This window comes from Haliotis cracherodii, unplaced genomic scaffold, assembly GCF_022045235.1.
Source record: "Haliotis cracherodii isolate W230 unplaced genomic scaffold, xgHalCrac1.p SCAF_9, whole genome shotgun sequence".
NCBI lineage: Eukaryota > Metazoa > Mollusca > Gastropoda > Lepetellida > Haliotidae > Haliotis > Haliotis cracherodii.
This window is the reverse complement of record NW_027266343.1, coordinates 28,826,467-28,852,387: the sequence shown is the minus strand read 5'-3', so window position 1 is coordinate 28,852,387 and position 25,921 is coordinate 28,826,467. Positions and strand designations below refer to the sequence as shown.

At 41.2% G+C, this 25,921-nt stretch overlaps 1 protein-coding gene across 1 annotated transcript; it reads left to right on the top strand.

The window, feature by feature from the left end:
- Positions 1 to 272: 272 nt before the first annotated feature.
- LOC139452517 (DDB1- and CUL4-associated factor 10 homolog) lies at positions 273 to 10,698 on the top strand. Its single transcript, XM_071234024.1, has 7 exons — positions 273 to 361; positions 1,085 to 1,495; positions 2,179 to 2,292; positions 4,297 to 4,494; positions 6,845 to 7,166; positions 8,976 to 9,035; positions 9,759 to 10,698. The coding sequence occupies exons 2-7, from the start codon at positions 1,266 to 1,268 to the stop codon at positions 10,659 to 10,661; spliced, it is 1,827 nt and encodes a 608-aa protein (XP_071090125.1). The 5' UTR covers positions 273 to 361; positions 1,085 to 1,265; the 3' UTR covers positions 10,662 to 10,698.
- The last annotated feature ends 15,223 nt before the right edge of the window (positions 10,699 to 25,921 follow it).

Here is a 25,921-nt window from a genome sequence, read left to right as displayed (position 1 = left end):
ACCCTACATAAAAACATGAGTCCAACTCGAACCTAGAATGTTTGGGCCTGTCCAGATTGACTAAGCTCTACGTAATCAAGCATTTCCTGGGCACCATTTGAATTTCATTATTTTATTTTGAAGATGTATATCTCTAAATAAGATAACTTTATTTCTTGGACTAAATGTCAGGCTACCCTACCAATAAACAAATGCTTCTGGAGAATATTGGGAGTAGCCGCCCTTTGAACGTTCTCCTGTCTTATTCTTTCATTTATCCAGACCAATATAATGTTTATTGATACAATTCCCAAACTGTTCCATCGGGGTACATCCGACGATCTGCTGAGAAAACTAAACAAAGTCAACATCGGATTTTGTGGTGACGAGGCTTTTATTATGCAATGTTGATACTCAGTTGAAGCCATTTTGGTTGCGTGGAATTGTTTTCATGCGTGTTTGTTCAGTTTTACATGCAAGTAATAAACGCTGTAAAACTTTTCAGTGACACGGGCTGCAGACCAATCCATAGCCATTTTTAGACATTTTTCGCACATTGTTCATTGCTGGCATGTAAACTTTGTTATAAATGGGAATATAGCGAAAGTTAGATTATTACAATCATGATAAGCATGACCCAACGACTACTTCGGTTTGGATCAGAAGTGATAAGTATCGTTTCATAAGGATATAGGCTAATTTCTAAATGAGAACGAGGACTATGTTAGATTGAACATGGCTTACTATAGAGATGTCACTGAGCGTGTCAGTTCATTAGTGTGTCGTTATTATCATTAGTACTACTGTATGTTTGCCATCATCAGTGATATACATGTAGTGAACTGTGAGTGGATGCAGCTACCTCAGTAAATGTGAATATCATTAGTAACTTATGTAAGGGGCTTACTGTAAGGGGCTAATTTGTAGTGATTCTAGATAATTTCTATCCGCTGAAAATGACCTGAGAACAGATCTCCATGGGAACGGATTGTCCAGTTCTCATTTGTAGCCTCATTTGCATCTGGTTTGCAAATTGACTGCAAATTTGTCCATGTTTATGTTTGATAGTCGACTGATTCTCATGATGATTGTATTTTGTTTACAGACTAGCCATGAAGCAAACATCCTTGTCACCAACTGACTGAAACTGTGACCAAAATAGTTTTCCTCAACAACCATTTAACATGTTTAGACAGTTTATTGATACCCACGCTGGCAAGGAATATCCTGAAGGAAACCATCGAGATATGACTGTCATCGGGGATTAGTGTTTAAACAAAAGCCAAATGTACCATTCTTCTAGATTTTCTAAGCCAGCTTGTCCAACATCTACATTCATGCCATGGAAGTGGCTGCAGTCAAGGGAGACGGGATCTCCAATTCAGACTGGAGAGACAAGCAAAATCACAAAAACATTCTATTCTTCGGTGAAAGCTGTCAACAGCTGGGACCCCAACAGGAACACGGACCACTGTCACCATGGAGGGATATTCAACTTTGATTTTTCTGCTGATGGGTAAGTTTGGGAAGAGCAGAAAATAATGTCTCTGGCATAACATTGCATCCCACCCATATATAAACATGATCATGATAATATATTTGGGAGAAATGATCAATTTTCTTTAAGGTTTGGGGGGTCACAGGATTCAGACAGGAGCATGTTTCTTGTTTTGGCAAACAGTGAGGATTGGCACCTAAACTTTGAGTCAGTCGGTAAATCAGACCAATGGTTTTTGACATTCATCTGCTGCAAGCTCTCATGTAGGGTTTGTTATGTCTTGGTTTAGAAACACTCAAAGATGTTCAATATAAAACCTGAAAGTCAAGGGTCCTCACCTTAAAAGTTAAGTGATTTAGGATGTTCATGGTGTTTAGGGGAAGACCTCAAAGAACCCAGTAATTCTTAATTTCGAACACTGAAAAGAGATATGTAAATAATTAATCTAATGTTGCAGCATCCTTGAGATGCTACAAAACACTTAATTTCTCCAGAGATGCAACCAGTTCCATATGGACATGCACAGGTTGACACAGGTGCTGTGGTAGCCAAATTGTTATAGTAAAGGTTCATCATGGCTACAATGTGTGAAGCCTATTTCTGGTGTGCTCCCCCAACATGGTGCTAAAATTAAAAAAAATGTTAAACTCTATCCACTCACTGTATAGACAGTTAACTGGTATCCATGGTGACTGTTTCAGGTCGGTTTTGGTGGCAGCCTGTGAGAGGCAGAGTATACTCATGTTTGATCCGTTCAATGGGAACCTGGTCGGTCACAAGGACAACGCCCATCAAGACTGTGTCAACTGTGTCAGGTAAGGAAGCGATGCACTGAGCATGCAGAGGGCTTGTGATTGTAATTAGTTCACCATGACCCAAAGGGATCAGCCATTAATTATTTTTTAGGAGTCCTGAGATTTTTTCAGTCGCTGCTTCAAGACAATTGTTCTCTGAAAAGAGGAGTCAAACAATGTTTTTTTCACAGCTCGTTATTTTCAGGAAATCTCACATGTCCAGCAAACTTATTTTTTTGTGTCTGTGCAGTCTGAAAGTTGTTTTCTTTGGTATTTTCTGAAACAAATAATTTGAAAAAAGAAAATTCTAGGTTCCTCCTCAAATTTTCAATGGTATGTCCTCAATACACAAGTGTGTCCAATGGGGCCATGTACTGGTGACAGATCACAAATCAGGCGATGTTGAGCAACTTTGTTCATGGAGAGTAGGTGGATGGGTTGCCGTGTTCGGCAGTTTGTATCCTGAAAGTTTCTAGGGCTTCGGTCCTGCCCCACACTGAAACACAAGTCCAATTTTGTGTCTCAGTAAGCAAGTGATTTTGTTTAAAATATGTCTCTGTCCACATAGCAGTGCATGGGTACCAGGTAGGATGGGATGGTATTGTGACTGTTGTCCTGCTAGTGCCTCATATGCAGCTTGAGCTGTTTTTTCTCTTGGGAGCTGAGAATAACATTGGAGACCACTCTGATCGGGGTAGACATGGTGTTGCAGTTTAAGCATATAAGTGTGTGGAATCTTGTGAATTATAAATATATACTCATTATCATGCAAATAATGTTTGATCAGTCCTACCATTAACATTAGTATATTGTGATAATGCTGCTGCTTTTGCTGAAGTGAAGCTAATAATGGGGGGGATCCTTCTTTTACCTTGCACTTTTCTTATGTATGACAGTTATTAAAGCCATTATCATCCCTCCATGTCTGAATGATGAGATCTAATTGGTTCATATGATCTTGATAAATAATGTGTATCCAGCCTTGGTGGTAAATAATTTTCTCAATCCCTTATATCCCGCATGAACAAGTCAGGTTGCACATGGTTTTCTGAGAGACAGAATATATCCCTTATACCATCCATGTTATACCCCACTTCGAAGTAAAGAGCCGCAATGAAAGTCGTGTGACATAGCACAAGTTAACCTCAACTGAACAGCAGTTTTCTATCTATTTTGAATTAGTTTGAACTCTTTTTGAATGTCATTAAAACATGTCAGAAACTGTATGTTGACCTGAAGGGTCAAAGGTAGACTAATATTTAGTCTCTGAAATCTTACACATTACACAATATAATATAATTCTTGACTCTAAAAATAAAAAAAAATTCCCTATGCTGATTACATGTGGAATAGGGCTAGCTAGAGCTGGCTAGACTTGCTTTTGTATGCATTTCTAGATTTTATTTTTTTCATAAAATAAATATATTCCACAGTCATGGTGAAGGACTAGGTCAAAGGGAGACTACTCATCAAACCTTAGAGGCCAAATCTTGTTGAAAATTTTAACTATAATCTTTATCAATAAAGTCATGAACGTGATTTAAAAAACAGATTAATGCCCTTACACATCACAATTAATGATAGTTAAACACAAAACAGTGTCAAATAACGAAATTTGGTACCAGCATTTCTATGTGAAATATGTGAGTTCACAGAAAGATGGCTGTTACTGATGGTATAAGGTTTTATATTTGGTCAGTATCAACCATCTTGGATTTTTACTGATACATGTAGTACACAGGCTCATGTGGGGTCAGTAGTTCTGCTCTCTGATTGGTCAATCTCACTTTGAGGCATAATAAAACCTAATGTGGGGTGCATAAAACGCCATGTACACCTCGTGATCCTGCTTCATCATATATTGTAACCCTCTACTTTCCATGCCTAAGACCCAGGTTGGAATCGCCACATGAGTACATTGTGTGAAGGCTGTTCTTTGGTGATGATATAGCTGAAATAATACTATTGTGGCATAAAACACTCCTCACTTTTACCGTGACTACCATGCTGGTTTTCACATTTCAGATTCCTTGACACTCGAACATTTGCCACCTGTTCGGATGATTCCACAGTTGCATTATGGGATGTGCGGAACCTGCAGCAGTGCATACGGACGCTGGAGGGTCACTCGAACTGGGTGAAGAACATTGACTATGCCTCAAGTCTGGGTCTTCTGGTAACTTCAGGGTTTGATGGCAGTGTCTACACCTGGGACATCAACAAGTAAGCAGTGAATTCAAAATAGTGCAGTGGTCTCGGGTGCCTCCGCTTGATTTGAAGGGTTGCATTCCCTTAAAGCCATTATATTTGTATTTGTTGGAGCACATATCCGTTGACCCTCTGTTCTTCAAAATTGGAAGATAATCCAAATTTACACATTTTTTCCTGCCGACACATCATGCACACACAATTATTTTGTGATTGTTCAGTGTTTTTGAAAAAACATCCATAAAACTTATGATGCTCAATTTGACATCAATATTTTGCAGATTTGTTCAGTTAAAAAGACGTAGAGAAAGTCCTTGCATGATAAATCTAGAGTTATGTCCCTTGTCCTTGCTACACTTGAAGACAAATGGCATTGTTGGAAACAGACCTTTGTTTGCCTACCAGAGACGAGAGTACAGTGAGGCAATATCACGCCTCTCTGAACACAGCATCTCGCGGCACAGCATCCAAAATGGCGTCGCCTGGGGATCAAAACAGTCCTGTCCACAAGTGTCATAGGTTCACACATTTAATTTCATCACAAGTTTGATGGGTTCATACTTGGATGTTCATGATAACAAAGTGTTTATTTTTATTATTAGTTACATGTCCCTGTGCTGGACCAGACAATCCAGCAATCGACTTGAGCATCAATCTGTGCATTGGGGATACGATGACATGCATCACCAAAGTCACTCGATCCTTACAGCAAACATATGGGTTGCGGAAGACCTATTGTCTTCCCTGATCATCACGGGTCAATATATTGAAAATGCAAAAATAACTTTTTGATGGTAGATCTAGTCTAAAAGATTATTCTTTTGACATCGGTTCCATTCTTGTCAAAGGCAAACATTTGTTCAATGTTCAATGACGCCATCTTTGATTACAAGGCGAACTACCTCTTGGGTTCGATCGCGAGTACACGTGTGCGCTCGCGCGGTTAGCCGAGTTCAACAACGCGTGCTCGCGTAATATCACGAGCGCCCGCCCTCCTGAACACACCTCTGGATTACTGTCTTGATGTGATGGCCTTGTGAATGCGAAACCTTCCAGCTCCTCAAAGATTTCATGTTCTGTAAATCGTGAAATTAAAGCGAGCTTGAAATTAATGCTAGCATTAATAAAGTGACACATTTGTAACTGGACATACTGGAGTAGGTTGTCATGTCAAGAAAACTGCACACGACAGGTAAAAATGACATACTGTAAATCTGGAATTTTTTGTGCCATAAAATTACCGTTCGTGGATAACAATATCCTTAACTACGTGTGGAAAGTTTCGCGACACCCAACTGATGAGACTACCAAAGATCAAAGCTGCTTTTTCCATGTTTTATTTTTAAAGGGTAGGAAGCAGGGTGATGAAAAGGTGTCAGTCAGTGTTTTTTTTACTATAGATAAATGTGTTGTAGTTGACAAGGAAGGTTGGAGTGGCGTGTCTATATAACAGTAGTTTTATAAGGCTGGCCTATGTAAGGAAATTGATGAAATGTGACCGGTTAGTGAACTTTACTGATTAGACTATTGACACTGAGTGACAAAGGGTAATAAGGAAACGTGATGTGAGGGACTATATATTTAACCATGTTAACGATGGTTTGTCAATGTGTGGAAGGGAATAAATGAAATATGACTCGATCTCCATACATTGTTGTGTTTGTTGTTGGTCTGCAAAAATAACAGCGTCATGAAACTTTTGTGAGTGTGATTCGCTCTCAGCTTTCGCAGTACTTTCCACATTAACAGTATATAACAAAGCTCACCATAAACAATGTAACTGAGTGCCAGTCTTAGACAGTGCTTGTTCCTCACCAAATTCCATGTCAAGATTTGGTCAGTTTTGTTTACTCAAGTTGATCCAGCTGTTATGACAGCATCTTTGGTTTTGGTAACCTGTCAAATAACCTAATGACTTATTATTGCAAGCGAAACACTGCTCACCTACGCAGTGAACATGCCAGTACAACAGCATCAGTTGTCAGGAATACATATTAACATTACTCATTTCAATATGCGCTTATGGAATGTCTGGCTTTTGATTTCATGTCAAGCATTTGAATTTGTGAAAATGACAAATGATGTTATTCAATCGAGCTACTGTCCCCCCATATTAGATCATGTCTACAGTCTTGGTTTTATCGTTTGGTGATTTGTTTTGATAGTTGGAGGCAGGACTACTTGAATTATTTTCATGCCACATGTTAGGAGTGGGTCAAAATGTATTAATTTCATGATTTACAGACTTTCCAACATTCATAAGGATAAAATATCTGACAGTAATTTATTCAAATTGTGTAGCAATCTCTGCTGTATGTTCCACAGTATGTGAAGGAAGTCTTTCTAATGGCTGCTGTATTTTCAGCTACTCAACTGAAACTACAACTCGTAAGAAGGTCTTCTATTCCAACTCCTTGATGCGCTCAAAGCTGACGCCCGATAATTCCAAACTCATCATCACCACCGCTGGGGGCTTCCTCGTTATCATCCACGACCTTGACCTAGCCAAGTTATCAGATGACCTCAGTGGGTTTGAACCAAACATCTATCGTCTGATGCAGCTGAATCCAACAAGCAGTGGCCTCGCACTGATGTACAATAAGGTGTTCGAGAGAAAGAGGAATCGAGTTGAAATCATCAGCGACTTCCCGGCAGAAAACCAGGCTGAAGTCATAGCTTCCCTCCAGGTAGAGTTCAGATGCTTTTCATGGGACAGATGTTAACTCAGTCTCATAAATCATTACTTTGATATTATAGCTAAAATGGATAGAATTATCATTCGCATGTTATCAGAAATGAGCAGGCCACTGTAACTTTATTGACCTTTTTCACACCTCGCTACTTCCGGTTTGAAAGCGAGGCTTGGAGAGCAGAAGGTGAAGGCTGGATGGCACATGAAACACATGGAGATGTCAACAAGGCACGCAATCGGGACAAACTGTGACAATTTTTAGTTTCCCTTTAACTTATTTTAAACAGTTCACACATTATTACTTTTGTCGTGCACGATGCAATCTCAATCGGCAATAATCAGTTAAGTAAGTGATGTTTGAAAGTATCATCTGTCATTGTACACACTGAATAGAGTTATTGCCCCTTCTTAATATTTATTTTGACACACAAATTATTTTCATAATTAACATTGTAATATGTTAAAATGAAAATCTTAGCCGAAAAAGTGGCTTTTATCAAATGGACTCATGGCAAAATGATAGTGCATTGTGCAGCAAACAGCACTATGAATCGTGAAATAAACATGATCTCAATCTTGATCTAGAGTTCGCCAAGCCACGCATTGACTGAGCAATTTTGCAAAAGTACACTGACGTGTTTCATGTTATGCGGTTTATTTACGATACAAAACTTCTGTCATTGAATGTACTGTCACATTGTATCTATATGCCGACAAGGTTATGATAAAACAATCTATTTCTGAAATACGTATCTCGAAATGCACCTTTCGATTCACTTCTGGGATCCTGACAGCAAAATGCTAATTCCAGTGTATTACAGGCATATTTTAGTTGGACCTTATGATTTAATGTGAAATATCTTCTGTATTAGATACAGAGGATACCATTTTTTGTTTGTTTAAAATGTCCATCAGTGAAATGCACAACATGCTGTCTGTTCCCTATGAGCTGATGCGACTCTCACTGCATGGAGCTATGCTCTCCAAGCCTCGTTTTCGATCCAAGATGGCGAAAGTGTGAAAAAGGTCAATAATGCCCTCATATTGCTTGACGACGGGCCATTATCACGCCCGTTGTCAGGTGACATCATAGGGATAGGGAAAGGTGACGTCACGTTCAATAGTGACGTCATCTGGTTTGTTCTATGATGTTTCCATATCTGTAAAGGTGGGTCAGGGACATTCGTGTTGGTTGCAGTACTGTTTCAAAACGGATATTGTTGTTTCTTTTTATTTGATAACAAATTCCATCCTATTTAGCTAATAACGGAAGACCTAATGTTTCTGCAAATGATAATGCTCTGAAAAAAGCGTTACCCTTATATTATCACTCTATGTGTGGAAATCTCCAAGGAGGAGCGCTTCAGGTGAAGTGCCTACTCTGGCAATCCATGTCAAGGCTTCTGAATTCTTGATACGAGTAAGCGAAGCATTAAGAGAAACATCTGAATTCTGAGAATGAACAGTAATGACTAGTTCTGAATATAAACCATTTGGTTTAGAATGCTGCCGTCTGATTGGTTCAAAACCCATGCATTTTCATTTAGATTGATCCATGATAGTTCGCTAAGGTTCACCAGCGCGACCTCCCATTTTGGTGTCCTCAGATCTTCATGCAGAGATGAGGGGGCAAAGGCGGCCAATCCGTCTCAGGCGCTGCAGTTCACTGAGCAGAGTTGCCTCCTTTAGGCACGCCAGAAACAATGATCGTGCTTTAAATGTACCTGCATCATTTTGAACATTAAGCTGATAAAACTAGGAGGATTAACCTTAACTGATTGAATAATACCATTTTTGTTTACAGGTGCACCCTCAAGGCTGGTGTGTGGTTTCCAGGAATACCAGTGCTGATGAAGAATCAGAGGTACTCAGCTTGACTTTGTTTCACTGTGTTCCAAGTTTGATAAAGTGCTGTATGAATGCAAGAAATCTCCCAAAACAAACACGTTTGCTACGTTTGGCTGTAAACCCAGTCACATATGTAAAACTTACAATGTATACATGTTAAGGGTGATTCACAACCTTGTAAGGATCTGCATATGACCCTCCCTTTTAAAATCACTCACACACCCTCCCCACTCAAGATAAGAATTCAGAATTTTAAACACGCACACAGACAACATGATTTGGTTCAGTGACACTATACATTGTATATGCTTTACTGTTGATGTTTTTGAATCTACAAGCAGTATTTATTTGTATATTGCAGACTACTGTTTAAAACCAATGCACCCAGACACCACATCCTCTCAGGGGCATGGGTGGCCTAGTCGTGTAAGGTGTGTCAACTCGCTGTGCAGAGTTGTGTCCCTTGGGCAACACACCAGAAACCTATGATTGTGGGTTGGAATCTGGTTTGGCCCTGATGATGTTTCTAGGTTTGTCAGCGCCATACCCGTTTTTTTTGGCTTCAAAGTGGTAAACGTCTGAGACCTGCATCCCCTCAGGCATTCCTCCCACATCAACCTGACATGCCATGATATAACTAGAATGCTGTTAAATCAGGGTTAAACCCAACTCACTCGCTATATCCTCTCACCCTTTGCTACAGACTAATACTGTAAAGGTGTGTTTGATTTCCTTTCAGTGGACATGCATCCACAATGTACAAGAAGTCAGCGAAGCAGATGCTCCATCCAGTCCCAGTCCAGCATCAAATCCAGAATCAGATGACATCAGTGACATGAGTGAAGCCGCCTCCAAAGCTTCTGATGCCCAGCCAGGCTCCTCATCAAACAGTGTCGGGGACCATTACTTGTCAGGATGGAATATCCTGTCCCGAAGCTTGTTGTCATCCAGCATCCGTAGGTTCGGGCAGGTTGTGTATAGGGATGACATGGACGATGACGAGGGTCAAGACTTTGACCGGTTCCCTTCCCTCAACTTCCCCTTTGAGGATCGACTGCAGCTAGGTAACAGGGTAGATAACTCTGGAGAGTCACCATTGTCTGAATCAGGATCATTGTCTCATGATGAAGAAGAAGAAATCAGCTTACGACGCAACTGTTTAATCAGGGGAGGCAACTCTGTGGACCCTACTGCTTCAGAAGATGATCAGTATGCTTCAAGGCAAATTGACAATGGCCGAAGGCGTTTCGTTTTAAATACTGGACGAAATAGAATGGCAGGGGGCGCCTCAAACAGACACAATAGGACCTTCAGCAATAAGGTCCATAAAAACAAACCTAGGTTATTGCATTATGTTGAAGAACCCAATGTGGGAAAGGGCTTTCTTAAGGAGTTGTGCTTCAGTACAGATGGCCGAATCGTCGTCTCGCCATTCGGGAATGGTGTGCGCTTGCTGGCTTTTGATCCCTGCTGCCAGGAACTCTGTGACTGTGTGCCAACACGACCAATCAAGATGTTTGAAGTTGGCAGCAATATTTCCCACAGTAATGTGGTTGTGACGACCAAATTCTCTCCTGTACATTTCATGTATGTGTCTGGCTGCCTTGGAGGCAAAGTGGTTTTCCATCAGCCTGTTTTGTAAGTGTAAAGTAATTAGGTGTAATAGCTTTGGACATTGAAAGTGGTATGAAAATAAATAATGATCTTTTTTTTTGTCCATTTATTGAAGAAACATGAGAGGCTGAAGTTTTCCGAAATGAAAACTACATCAAAATGTGTGTCCCATACTCACACTTTTGCTCCACTTATAATTCTGCTGCAGTTTGCTGTGTAGAGTTGCTTCCCTTGGCTGCACAGACTATTGGTTCCTCAACAGTGGAATTGACACTTTCTTCCCACATCAAGCTGACGCTGATGTTAAATGGCTAAAGTACTATGGCTTCATTCTCGCCACATGGGTCTAGGGGACATGTCGCAGTAAGGTTTGGGTTTTTAAAAGGTTTTGGTATTACACTTTTTCAAAAAGGATTAATGCTGTTATAACTGAAGTTACTACACATGCAATGATTTCATGAGATATTTGCCATGATCAGTCAGGGTGAGGGTCACCCATCTAGTTACTGTAGGTGGCATGGGTGACTCAGTCTTGAAAGCACCACAATTCACTATGCATCCAGGGGGCACGGGTGGCCCAGTCGCCTAAGGCCCCGCGATTCACAGTGCAGAGAGAAACCTATGATTGGGGGTTCGAATCCCTGTTCGCCACGATTATGTTTCTAGGTTTGTCAGCACCATACCCGTGCTCATGGGTTTCACCAAAGTGGTAAACATCTGAGATCTGCATCACTTCGGGCTTTCCTCCCACATTAAGCTGACACTCTGTTATATAACTGGAATACTGTTATAAGCATAGTTAAGCCCAACACACTCACTCACTATGCATCCCTTGGGCAAGCCAGGAACCTATGATCATGGGTTCGAGTCCCTGTTTGCCCCGATTATGTTTCCAGGTTTGTCAGGGCCATGTCAGGCCATGCTTTGGCTTTCTCCCAATTTGTAAATGTCTGAGACCTGCATCAGGCTCCCCCCCTCCCCCTTTAGGTTAACAGGTGATTTAACCGGAATACTGCTAAAAACCACCTTCAACCCAACTCACTCAGGTAACTGTAAAACCTGCTTGTCATAAGAAGGTACATAACATCTGGGATCTGGCTGTTATTGTGTCTTCCTACCTAGCATTGTTCGTTCAATCAACCCACCGAAACTGATAAATGCTGAAATATATATAGCTGAAATATAACTCACTATTTAACAAGTTGAATCAGGGCAGATGCCTGTTTCCAAACATCATTAACTTTGACAGGAATGAAATCTTGTGTGCGTGTCGGGTTACACATACCACAATGAATGGACATAATCTGGCAAAATAATAAACAAAACAAACATGTTTTGGTTGAAATCACGTCTGGTGTAGATTCTAATACCTTTATCAAACAGGCTTTGTTTGTTTGCTGTTTAACGCCGCACTCAGCAATATTCCAGCTATATGACGGCGGTCCGTAAATAATCGAGTCTGGACAGGATAATCCAGTGATTGACATCACGAACATCGATCCACTGAATTGAGATCGATGACATGCATCAATCGAGTCAGCGAGCCTGACCAACCTATCCCGTTAGTCGCCTCTTACGACAAGCATAGTCGCCTTTTACGGCAATCACGGGGTGCCGAAGACCTATTCTTTCCCGCATCTTCACGGGTCGTTGTCAAGCAAGTGAATACTGCTACGCCAAAACACGTTCGTGAATATGCCACGTGGAATATGCTACCATGGCGAGGATCGCCTACCCCTGTTTACAAGGAAAATACAGGTTTGAACTAAAAGTACACGCAACATTGTCAATTAGGGTCAGATCACTTCAAGGCCAGTTCCCGTGTTCATAGTTATTTAAAATAGTACATTTGTGAGAATAATACCATCCTACTTGAGTGGTGTTGATTGAGCGACACGCCTCTGTGTGTAGCACCTGTATATTGACCGACTCCAAGTGTTTGTGTGTCGGATACAGAGACGATGCTATCTCTTTCTGTGCCGTCCACGTGTTGTTAACGTTATTATCCAGATGGAGCCGATATTTACCAAGTAATACACTACACTGGGCCATCCAAATTAAAGGGGCACTGATCTAACGCCATTCCCCGGACTGGTTGTTGCTTTTGTTATTGTTTTTTCCCCCGTGAGTACCCGGATGATACGCAACGCAACTGAGCGTGACCAGAGACTGGGCTACCGTCTGCAAGGACAGCTAAATAAACTTGGAGGCTGGAGGCAATATTTGTTTTACGCATATTTGCATAAACACTGATTGGTTAACTGTGATCTATAAAGATTCGACAAAGGGCGCATGTCAATTAATTTCTTCAGCCTAAACAAACAGACAAAAAGAACGGCGGAGCTCATCGGAAGTCGTCATTTGGAAATACCCCAGATGGTTATAGTTTAATACTAAAAAAAGTATCCATGCAGTGAAAGCATTATCTGATTTCGGATTGCGTCGATAATACGATTACTACTCCCTTGTTGTCATCCACGTTTTCTCGTATAACCCTACACTTGTGTATTTGTCGTCATTCACTTGATGCTCAGTTAATGAATTTATTACAGGTACAATTAGTGGTAGCGCCACCTAGATTACCTGACAAAGGTTCTCATTTGGCATTTATTGTGTCTGGGGTAATTATTCAATCTAAATCCAGGTTTGAAGTGAGGTGAAATGTGCGTTATGTAATATGCACGTGGCAGCCCAGCAAGAGATGAATGATCAGTTGATTTACTTTTTTTGGTAAATCAACGGATCGTTCCTAGTCATCAAAGGATTAACAGAAAATACGTTGATTGATTAATCACTGTTATCTTGCACAGTTGATATGTCAAAAGTGAGTGTTTACATGTCTAGGTTTACTAAAACAAAGGGAATACACTCATATCATGGCGTGAAGTGCCGATGTAAAAACAACATACAATTTGTTCAAAGGGTTAACTGATAATACGTTGATTGGTTGCTCATTGTTATCAAACTCAATGGATGTTTTAGGAACCGTGGACGTAATGAAAATAGTTGTCACGTGGCCTTTCTCAGCCAACCCTTGAGACTTGACACCTATGTGAAACACCTGAAACAATCCAAGTGATCAGTTGAGAAACGAACACTGGTTATAATATCCCGAAACGATATATATCTTTTAGAATATTTGATAGTTACAGAGACACGTGACATCGAATAAGTTATTTTGTATATCTGCAGACGAGTGGGATATTATTCCTTTGTGTGGATATTCACGGATACATTCCTCGAACAAGGAAGCTGCCTATTTATACACATAAATTTGGTAAGTTGTAATTATGGTATTTGCATTTTGTTTTCCTTCATTTGAACCGATTCGTTCTTGTTTCTCTACTTCTTGGTTGGGAAATTCTTCAATGCGCGATAGACGTTGTTTTCACAGGTCATTTCCTTTGTAAGCGTGTATAGATTACCGTCAATTTGTAAAATGTGATTCTCTCAGGCAATTTATAAAATGTGTAAATATTTCAGTCATTTTTACTAAAAAATCTGTCCAGATTGATTAAGACGATCAAAAGGGCCTACAAACATCACAACAGATTGTTATGTAGGATTAGAAGCCAAACAACATAGAAATGTACTTTTCAACGTAACATTTTCAGTCTCTTGGTGATGACATTAAACATCAAAATGTTTGGAATTCGATATCATAATAATACAGATGGAAATGTGTTTCAGTCACTTTGTAAAATAACTGAATATTTAGACGTTTAATAAAGATGTTACACATTTTGACAGTAAAAAAAATATACACACTATAAAAAAAGCAATGCTCAGGTGAAATATTTACTTTGTGTTGCAAGTCAAAATAGTGTAAACGAAAATCGCAAAATTACCAAGCAAGTGACTTATCAAAACTTCGTCACCATTACCGATGCTACCCACAAAGATACCTACATTTCCTTATCTCGAAAACTGTATTTCATTTTGTTGATCAATGTGACCATACGCTCCTATTACTACCGGTATCCATAAAAGTGACTAATGCGCTTACGAATGGCGCAACAGAGGTCGCGAGCTAGTCTAGATTTCTGCTCCACATCCGGGTACTCACTGGGAAAAAACAATAACAAAGGCAACAACCAGTCCCGGGGAATTGCGTTAGATCAGTGCCCCTTTAAGCAACACCATTGGGCAAGAGACAGAATGTATGGGAATTTCAAGATATTTGTGATTGTGAATGTTTTATTAATGACTTTTAGTTCGGTCCGAAATTGTAAGACATAGACATCATATTCTGGTGTCAAGTTGTTAAAAAGTGAAATTGTTTCTCTCTGTTAACGGGTCGTTGTCATTGGAGATATACTTGTTAATTATGATGTATCAGGAGCTCACATGCATGCTTACTTGATTAAGGATGGGTCAAATACACATTATCCATAACACAGGAAGAAAATACCTTTATGTAATTTGTCTGGGGTCTGGGATTTTATGTAAAAATTGATTTCCCCCGAAAATTCAAGAAAAAGGTAATATGCTTCCGACTGTTAACTGCCTGCCACACAAAATACGTTGTTTGCGAGGTGTAGTGTATATTGTAGAAGCAGCGATCGTCAGTAAGGTGGGATGGTTCGACGTATGGTTTCCGAACTAACGGTGAGTTCCCGTTGTGCTCACAGTACTAATACGATCATGTTTCTGTTGTTTTCTGTGTGTGTGCTTGTTGTGTGGAGGTGCTGCGAGTTGTGTTGAGTAAGGTTGTGCTGTATGCTTGTTTCGTATTTTCGGGTTTAATTGTGTGTGTATGTGTGTTGTTTAGTTGGGAGTGTGTATATGTGACAGTGGAATGTTACTTTGTTAGTGTCTTTGTATGTGGTTGGTGCTTCTTTTTGTGTAAGTGGGAAAGGATGTGGTTGCGAGTAAGGGCGTGGATGAGGACGTGGTTGATAATGTGGATAAGAGTGTTGGTATGGATGCAGGAATGGGTTTAGGTGAGGGTGTCTGAGAAATAGGGTGTGGGTGAGGGTACTGTGTGACAGTATGGGTGAGGGTACTGTGTGACGGTGTGGGTGAGGGTACAGTGTGACGGTATGGGTGAGGGTACTGTGTGACGGTGTGGGTGAGGGTACTCTGTGACGGTGTGGGTGAGGGTACTCTGTGACGGTGTGGGTGAGGGTAATGTGTGACGGTGTGGGTGAGGGTACTGTGTGAAGGTATGGGTGAGGGGACAATGTGGCGGTGTGGGTGAGGGTACTCTGTGACGGTGTGGGTGAGGGTGCAGTGTGACGGTGTGGGTGAGGGTACAGTGTGACGGTGTGGGTGAGGGAACTCTGTGACGGTGTGGGTGAGGGTACTGTGTGACGGTGTGGGTGAGGGTACAGTGTGACGGTGTGGGTGAGGGTACTCTGTGACGGTGTGGGTGAGGGTACTGTGTGACGGTGTGGGTGAGGGTACAGTGTGACGGTGTGGGTGAGGGTACTCTGTGACGGTGTGGGTGAGGGTACAGTGTGACGGTGTGGGTGAGGGAACTCTGTGACGGTGTGGGTGAGGGTACTGTGTGACGGTGTGGGTGAGGGTACAGTGTGACGGTATGGGTGAGGGTACAGTGTGACGGTGTGGGTGAGGGTACTGTGTGACGGTGTGGGTGAGGGTACTGTGTGACGGTATGGGTGAGGGTACAGTGTGACGGTGTGGGTGAGGGTACTCTGTGACGGTGTGGGTGAGGGTGCTGTGTGACGGTGTGGGTGAGGGTACAGTGTGACGGTGTGGGTGAGGGTACAGTGTGACGGTGTGGGTGAGGGTGCTCTGTGACGGTGTGGGTGAGGGTACTCTGTGACGGTGTGTGTCAGGGTACAGTGTGACGGTGTGGGTGAGGGTACAGTGTGACGGTGTGGGTGAGGGTACTCTGTGACGGTGTGGGTGAGGGTACTCTGTGACGGTGTGTGTCAGGGTACAGTGTGACGGTGTGGGTGAGGGTACAGTGTGACGGTGTGGGTGAGGGTCCAGTGTGACGGTGTGGGTGAGTCATTTTATATGTACAGCGGGTGTCACTTTGATAGAATATTCTTCTTCTTCTCTCTACGAAAACAACACGGTGCAGTCTCATGCTCTTGTCTGGTGCATGAATGAGCTTGACTGAGTAGACTACCTGTTTTACCTGTTACAGGATGGACTCTCCCATACTGAACCAAACAATGCAAGCACAATAAAGCAGCAATAATTTAGACCTAATAGTATGAATAACACGAAAACGTATGTTTATCATATAATGGACGGTATCATCTATTTGACAAACCGTTCCAGTAAACTTGGTTTCACGATCCGCTAAATATGCAAATGAACTCACCTGACAGGAACTACTTTTAAGCCCAATGTCTGCTTGGTCTATAAACTTGTGTCTGATGTGACCAATTAGTTAATATGCAAGACTTTCCCCATGTATGGGTGTAACAGTAAACAAACATGGCAGCAAATCCTTTGGATCTAGATGATAAAAGGGGCGGTTCACTTAAACATTGCACCTTGTATTCATACACTGTTTCTAAATATACTTCATGGATCGTTTTAAGAATGAGAAATACGTGGAAAAGAGATTATTACCCTCGCTTCTTTCCGTATCGTAAATGTCATATTAGGAAGTAAAAAAATATGTAATAGTATTCTCGCCAATGGCTCGCACAGTACAATCTTCATCCCTAGCACACGATATTTAGGATACGGAAAAACAATCTGCTAATGATCTAATAATCTCTGTTTCTGATCTGCACACAGTGACTAGTATATACATTTTTTCTCGGTTTATACACATATAAATGTGCGTGCGTGTGTGTGCTTGTGCGTGTGCGTGTGCGCGTGTGTAGTACTTCATACGGACATTCTGGACATAGCATTTACATCAACGGAGATACAATATACATGTAGTCCCACTTGTGCCTACAATAATGTAAGTAGGGAAGTAGGCACATCGGGACTGTAGGCAGAACGTATCATACATCACCTACTGTGTTAGGGTGCACAAATACATTGGAAACTGAACATGTAACGTTCTAGTGAAACACAATAACTTAACAATAGATGATGAATAAATCCCTAGACTACAAAGCTAACGTTTAGACTGAAATGACACACATAAAACATACCGAAATGAGTCAAAGTCATGCCCAAATTTCAACATTTTTAAGGAAATTACGCAAGACAGAATGCTCACAGTATTCAAACATTATCCTCCTTAGAACAACATTTTTTTACCTTGTCTAATATCATACTTGAATAAAAAATGTAAGTTCAAGTAAATATTACTGGAGATGCTACAATCGAAATCCTTGAGTTTGTACACACACGGATAGTTCTGGAAGCTGCCGACTTGCCGCAAGCCTGTGGTCTACACAGTGACTTCACGGGGATTGCTCAGACACGCGTCCAAATAAGGATATCACAAAGACGAAATAAATTAGGCATTATGCGTGTTTCAGTCATTTTAAAGCTGTCACAAATTCAGTTTGCGAAAGGACAATGTTTAAAGAAGCTTCTTCGCTAATATTTAGAGTGTAAATAGGGTAGACTTCGTGTGTATTCTCTCGAAATCAATTCATAACCTCGGTAGCAAACACATCCAGTCGAATATAACGGTAGTTGAAAACGACGGTAGGGAGTGACTGAATACGCCCACTTGTGTAAATACGTCCGATGTTTAAGCAGAGGCAAATTTGCAAAGGGTTTCGAATGTATCGAAACATGTTATTACACTTTGTTAACTGTACCGTTAGTTCGAGATTTTCCTTTCATTCCACATAATATCGTGTCCCCAAGGTGTATGAATGCTATGGTAAAGCCTAAGTTCAAGCATATAATAAATGTGAATTTATGACGCCATTTGTAAATATATTCTCCCGAATCAGACTTATTTTGACAAAGTGAAATTATTTAGTAAACCACTCCTGGGACTCTCTTTGTTCAGTGAAAAGATCAATGTTTGGTTTCATCTGGACGATGAAAAGTTAATTGTCAGCGTTTCAACCACACCCGACGTGTTTGTGACGTCATGTGTCGCTGTGAATGTGATGGGAGGATGTCAATGTGGTCTTTCATAACAACAAGCTGTGTGAAACATTAAAAGTGTTTATGAAGGAAACTATTAAATTTTATTTTTATTGATCACTATTTGACGCACGAAACACATTGCGAGTTCCCGCGTATACTTTATTTTGAACATGTCCCAGTACCTCAATCATAGCTCACGAGAAGGCAGGCGAGGTTTGGGTGGTTTCAGTGTGTGACTGTGTTTCATTGTACCCAATACAGTGTCGCTTGTGTTTTCAATCACTGGTTTTCTTGCCCAAACTCAAACAATGCATTTGCCAGTCGAAAATATGATGAAGATCTAAGGACACCTACACAGAAGGTCACGTCAGATGATTTTTCTTATCGTTCAATAAGCGTCGAAGTTTCTAAGTTCTCGGTACGAGTGAGCAAAGCATTCAGATAAGCATATCCGATTTCTGTATCTCGAAAAAGAATATAATCAGGGAGTTCAGAATACCAAAAAATAAAGCCGGGTTATTTCAATGTGGATATCTTATATATACTGTCGTTTCTGAGCGCCACGGCATCCACACCCAAAATATATCGAGGGTATATTTGTGTTCTGTTGGTTTTCTTTTGCTAAGACCGAAATGTCCGAATGAGGTGGTTCAGAAATAAAAGCGACTCTGATTGACTTAGGAATGTTTGAATGCTTTGCTGATTGGCTAATTAGAGTGAGTGAGTGAGTATGGTTTTACGCCGCTTTTAGCAATATTCCAGAAATATCACGGCGGGGGACACCAGAAATGGACTTCACACGTTGTACCCATGTCGGGAATCGAACCCGGGTGTTCGGCGCGAGGAGCGAACGCTTTAACCAGTAGGCTACCCGACCGCCCCGGCTGATTAGAATTTCCCCTGATGCGATTGATGGAGAGATCTTCAGAGAGGTGTCAAATCGGAGCAAGAGATTTGATATCAATGATATTCCCCCCTCTCGCTCCACCCCAAACCTCAGTCATCTTTCAGTACAGTGAATGATAAGGACACATCTCCGCGCCGCCTGGGTACGGCACTCAATCTCCCATGTCACAAATTGTGACAACCCGACAACATTATCATAAGTTGGCTCCTACGACTGGCATGAACTACTCGGCCGACCCCCGGTACCCAGGGTTAGATACCCAGCTGGTCGTAAGAAGAGACGAAATGGATCGGGTGGTCAGGCTCGATGACGTGGCTGATTGCGCGTCAGTGTTCCCGACGGCGTGGGACGTTGCTCACAATATTAACCACTGGTATATGTCTGGCCCAGGCTGTACTATATACATCTACAGGTATAGTTGGGATAGTGACGAGATATAGCTGAAACACGTGACCCTTTTTACTTTCTATTACGGTTTTAAACATTCAACATGTTTTAAGTCTGAATATGTCTTTTCTTTGAAAAAAGACATCTTTTGACTTATAATATCAAACTCAGCATCAATGCCAATTACTGGCATCACTCAATAGTATTCCTTAAATCCAACTTTGACTGTGATAATGGCCAAGTCATCTGACAACTTTAACCCATGACGCTGGACCGAGCTTAAACTGACCGAATCGTCGGTAATCACTGCTTGGCAATGACGCAATTTGACGAAAACGTATTACTGAGGGATTCGAACCCGCGAAATCCTCACTGAAGTCAACAAATTCTGTGAATTTTACAATTAAATAGTTACTAACGCCAATTGTTAATTTGTGCATAAACGAGGCTTTATGTTTTATTCAGTATGTTATTCAAAACATTGGTACCGTCCTACAATTTGATAGCTTTGGTATCTAAAGAAACGCTCTTTTCTTTATAAGGGCATTGTTTGATCATAATGGGCCAATCAACGTGGGCTAGTAATATTATCATGATGTTGAAACAGAACAGATCGGGTGGTAGTTGGAGAGTGCAGAGTTCAGGGTTCAGTCAGGTTGCCGACAGTTGACATCTTCCCGCCGCATCTCCAGTGAGGGCAGGTCCGTCGGACGACATTCCTACTGTTAACATCGCCATCATGGTGAACCTGAAGCGAACCTCGCTTAGAAGTGACAAATGGGGTACAACCGTTCTCAGACCAAAGCACAAATTATCTTTATAAATATGGTTATCAAAACAATGACGTTTCAAACTTTTAGGGGCTTAAGTTCTTTGAATACTTGCCATGGTTTCAAAAGGTCAGAACACTCGGACCCAGTGACAAAATGAGAAAAAACCCTGTTTTACTGAAAAAGAATTACATATGCCCCCTTTGTATGAAACACTTAATGTGTCCAATGAATACAGTTCGTTATTTGTTTTGTAAAAACAAAATGAGCTCCTGTTCCTGTTTATCTTGGAAAATGACTGAGCTCCTAACACACCCACCCCGCCCCCCCCGCGTCCACCAACCGCACCCCCACCCACAAAACAGAAAATCAAGTAGTTGCTCCCTTAGTGCTGTGTTCATCGAACTTTTGTGTGTGTTTTGTGTGGTGGTTATTGAGACCCCAACCAGTTCAATGATTACTCACTAACCTGGAAATAAGTTCAACTCTCAGTGGTATTTACCTTGTCTCTAGTAACCCTCCACTGCACCTACAATGTAAGTAATCAAGATCCTACAATTTCATCTATGCCTACTTTCAAATCCTATCTAGGTTTAATAACCCCCTCCCCTCCCCCCCCCCCCCCCCCCCCCCCATATCGCTCATCACATGAGTTATCCACACACTCTATTACGAACCTTCACTTATGTATCACTCTAGTTCCTTTTGTGAAAACACTCCTTAAGGCGTCTCTACATCCATCTAATCTTTATCGAATGCGTTAGATTCCGCGTTGCTTGCTATATGGAAAACATTCCTATTTGGGGCGAACTCAAAGGCAGGCATCAGAAAAGGGGGAGTGAAGTCGAAAAGGTGTACTTAAAAGGACATTAAGTTAAGCCCGTAAAGAATTCCGATTTACGTGCTCTACACTCCTTTGGGTACGACAATTGCGTGCATAACCAGAAACTGCTGACGCTGAAATAATAAAGGGCGGACGAATGATATACTAGTGCTTTGGCTTTTTCAGGGTACGTGGTACACCACGGATTCGATTCTATATATTTCTTGGTCTCCTCCGAAGGGATAGTGTTGAAATGTGTCTAAAAGCGGCGTAAAACCCTTCTCACTCATTCTTCGACTTTTAAAAGTGGATGAGGGGACGTAAGCACGTTTTAATTTACTTTTGTAAATATTATTTCCTATATTGTACGAGAGATCGGATACGTTCTAATTGAGTACAATGTTACACATTCAGATTTTAAAGATATATATTTATTTAATATGAACTTATTAACTTCCTGCCTCTCTGCCAGAAGGTATACTGGAGGTAAAGGTGTCCCACTCGTCCAAGAGGAAGGAATTCGATCGATTCAGGTCCCTTAGGTGTGCCAGGATCCGCTGATCGCGGGTTAGAATCAAGATTCGTTCAGAATATGATCTCAGATTTCTCAGCACCATAACCACTCTCGTGGGTTCAAGAAAGTGGCAAACGTTTACGACATTCTTTACCTGCTACTTTCCTCTCACATCAGACTTGCCACACCATGCTATCTATCACTGAAGTAATGTGTAGAGCGGCGTAAAACTATATTCACTCACTCAAAAGGTGTACATGCTCCACACAGAAGGATCATAATAAACAACAAATGATTACTATTCTGTGGCCCAGGTGGACCTCACTCACCTTCAGCCCAAGAAAGCCAAATCGTTCATTTTAGTCAACAGCTTTGTTGTTGAAGTATTAACTAATGTAGCGGAAAGTCCTCACTTTAATCCTCCCCATTGACTGACCCTCCCATTTCTCAAGCTGTTGGTATCAGTGGGTCACTAGGTTCTACCTCTTTTCCAATGAGTGGTCATTGGGGAGATGGGGTCGATGGGGTCACTGGGAATTGTTTGATAGGTATTACTTAGAAGTTGACGGATGACAAAGTAGAGATAATGTATGATAACAACCTTTTTATTTACTGTAAAGGTGACGTTTCGGTATAGATCCTTATACCGTTGTCAAGCAAGGATCTATACAGAAACGTCGCCTTTACAGTAAATAAAGCAGTTGTTACCCATAAATTATCTCTACTTTGGGGTCACTGTGGTTAGCCCAAATGGTAGGTTCCTTAGTATGCATGGTTACTAGGGTTGACCCATGTTTCTTTGAGCGAAAGATATTCACGGATATGTATGTCAATTAATTTGTTTGCAGCCGTAATATTACAGCAGGTGCTTAATGTAATAGCAGAATATCGCCGGAGTTTCTATTCTGGATTCAATATCTTGACGACAGGATTTAATCATTGGAGAAAAACACTTAATATCTGGAGTCCAAGGCTTAATATCTGAAACCACGGTAAAATATCTTGAGACCAAACTTAATATCTGAAGGCCAAGACTTAATATATGGAGATCCACACATTTAATGTTTTGACATCAAGACTTAACATCTGGAAAGCTCTGTTGATATCCGGAGGCCATGACTTAATATATGGAGATCAAGACTTAATGTCTGGACACCAAGACTTAATATCTGGAGGCCAAGACTTAATATATGGAGATCAACACTTCATGTCTGGACATCAAGACTTAATATCTGGAGGTCATTTGTGTAAACGGCACAGTGATTATTATTCAATAAAATGTAAAGTAGTGAGTAAGTGAATAAGTGAGTGAGTGAGTGAGTTTCTAACACCGCTTTGTATACAATGTTTGGTGATGTCACGGCGTGTCTGTTTAATATTAGACAAAAGCCCTTTAATGAAACCCACGAGCATGAGTATGGGGCTGACTGAACCTAACATGTCGGGGAAAAGAAAAATATACACTTGAAAATTGGACTGACAACAAAATAACAATACGTTACTAGGCCGAAAACAGTCGATGAAATACTGACACTTTAAGGTCAAAAACACAACGATGATACCCTAATCATATATATCACTATCATATAGCCATTTCTTGTATTTTCAGTTTTAATCATCATCAAACATGGCTGTATACTTTCTTTCACACGGCAGTTTAGAAACATAACGAGGACTACATCCTGGATTTGAACCAACGATCATAGGTTTCTGTCACGCCCAATGGACACAATTGTGCACGGCGAACTGAACGCTTCAGGCGACTGGGTCACCGTACCCCGAACCTAAGAAGACGTCATTAAGGTAGCAACATTCAAAGACGTCAAAGATCGAACATATGTGAGATTTTAGGCTTGGCACCATTTAAAACACAATAGGAACAAACGGTCTTATTTTGTGTTATCATTGGCTTAGCGGAGATGTGTTATACACCCAACAGACAGGACCGACTGAAGCGAGTCAGGGTAGGTGATGGGCGTATATAGGCGGTACGCACATCTGTGGCAATTTACTATAAGCTTACAGAACATCGTAACTGTGTTAGTGATCCGATTCAATTGTACAGGGAGGGGTCTTGAAGTCACCATTGAGACCACAGTTGAGCTTTCGTGTAAACATCTTATTTCTGGCGATAGGCCTGAACGATTTTATTTTTTGTTTGACGCATTTCCCAGACCACTGTGCTGATATAAAATATAGTTATAACAGAATGTCATTTTGCAGTTTAACACTGTGCTCCTATAAAATGCAGTTATAACAGAATGTCATTTTGCAGTTTACCACTGTGCATCTATAAAATACAGTTATAACAGAATGTCATTTTGCAGTTTACAGGTATTCAAATGACTACCTAATGATCATATCAACTAAGGCCGTTGATGATTAAGTCGTTTTGCAGTGCTCAGGAATAGAATGTCCAAATACTAAATATGAACTATGAAGAAGTTTAGCACACATTTTTTCATCAACGACATATCGGTGATATTTAACTAAATATGAAAGATGAGAGAATAAACTATGACACTGAAGTCAATGATATTCATGTAATACACTCGTAATACAAACGGTATCTAAACGGGATTTGTTCAGTAATCTATATGTGACAAACCAGTAGTAATGATGACCTTAATATGCTTCTTGACGTCTAACGCAAAAACCTAATGTACAACGCCTAACGTTTGACGCCCAACGTCTAACGTTTAACGCCGTGTGTCTATCGTTTAACCAGGGACTAGGGTGTTCTATACCCATACTAGCGGGTTTCGCCTAACAATTTGTGATAAAAACTGCAGGACGGTTACACTGCCATGGTTAATACTTCCGTCAGCAAATATGTATGGTGACAAACAGATCACAACGGGCCAAATAGGGGATTCGAGCACGGGTCTCTTGATCGATCTGCAGCGCCTTATATCACTGTGCTACCCACACCCCTCAAATAATAAACAGTGAATTACATTTACCAAGGGTACATTGAAAGCGGTCGAAGGACAAAACATTTTTACGTTTCCGTCAGGCGCTAAGAATAAATACTGAATAACAATGACTAAAGACACAAGACACCAGCGAACCACGGAGAGAATTTCGCTGAGCTCACCAGATACACGTAAACTGCCGGACAAAAGAAAGTAAACACACATCCGGATTCGAACCCACAGATTTGACACTCTCAGTGCAGTGTTGGGAGAAACTGAATAGGCCGTCGTGCTGTTCCGTGTTCAGTTAGTTCTATACTTGACCATAGAGTGCGGTACTCCATTCATGAACGAGACTATGTGAACACGTCGCCGAGATTCGGGGAGGCTGCTGTATCGGAACGAGAACCGCATCATGTGTCCAGGGGACCAACATGGCCTTGGAGGTCAGAGAGACCCCAAGACCTCAGTATGTCCGGCAGTCCACGCCATTATGTGTCGACGTTGTATGACAGCAGGGGTGAGGATAGTTCCCCCTCCCTAGAGGATAGCCCCCGGGGAATGTCCCAGATGGTCTCAAGTGCGGGGGTCGGTTCAAATCCAAGATGAAGATATTCAAGTGCCCGTATTGTGTAATTAGTTGCAGTAACAGAGGCCAACTACTTGGGCACATTCGGATACATACAGGTAGGGATGGAACTAGCTACATCGAAACCTCGACAATATGGACACTATTACTCCGGGGCTATACAACATGTGCATATTTAGTGCAGATTAACTACTGAACTGCTGGGGCAAAAAAAAGGGAATACACACTGAAAATTAGATTTTACCCCCAAAACACACGTTATCAAAACAGTAACCGAAACACCGCGAACAACAGGTTCAAAACCGACAAAGATACCTGTATCAAATACATCATCATTATGTCTTTTTTTCCTTTTTAGCCACCATCAAACATGGGAGTATAGCTTCTTTTG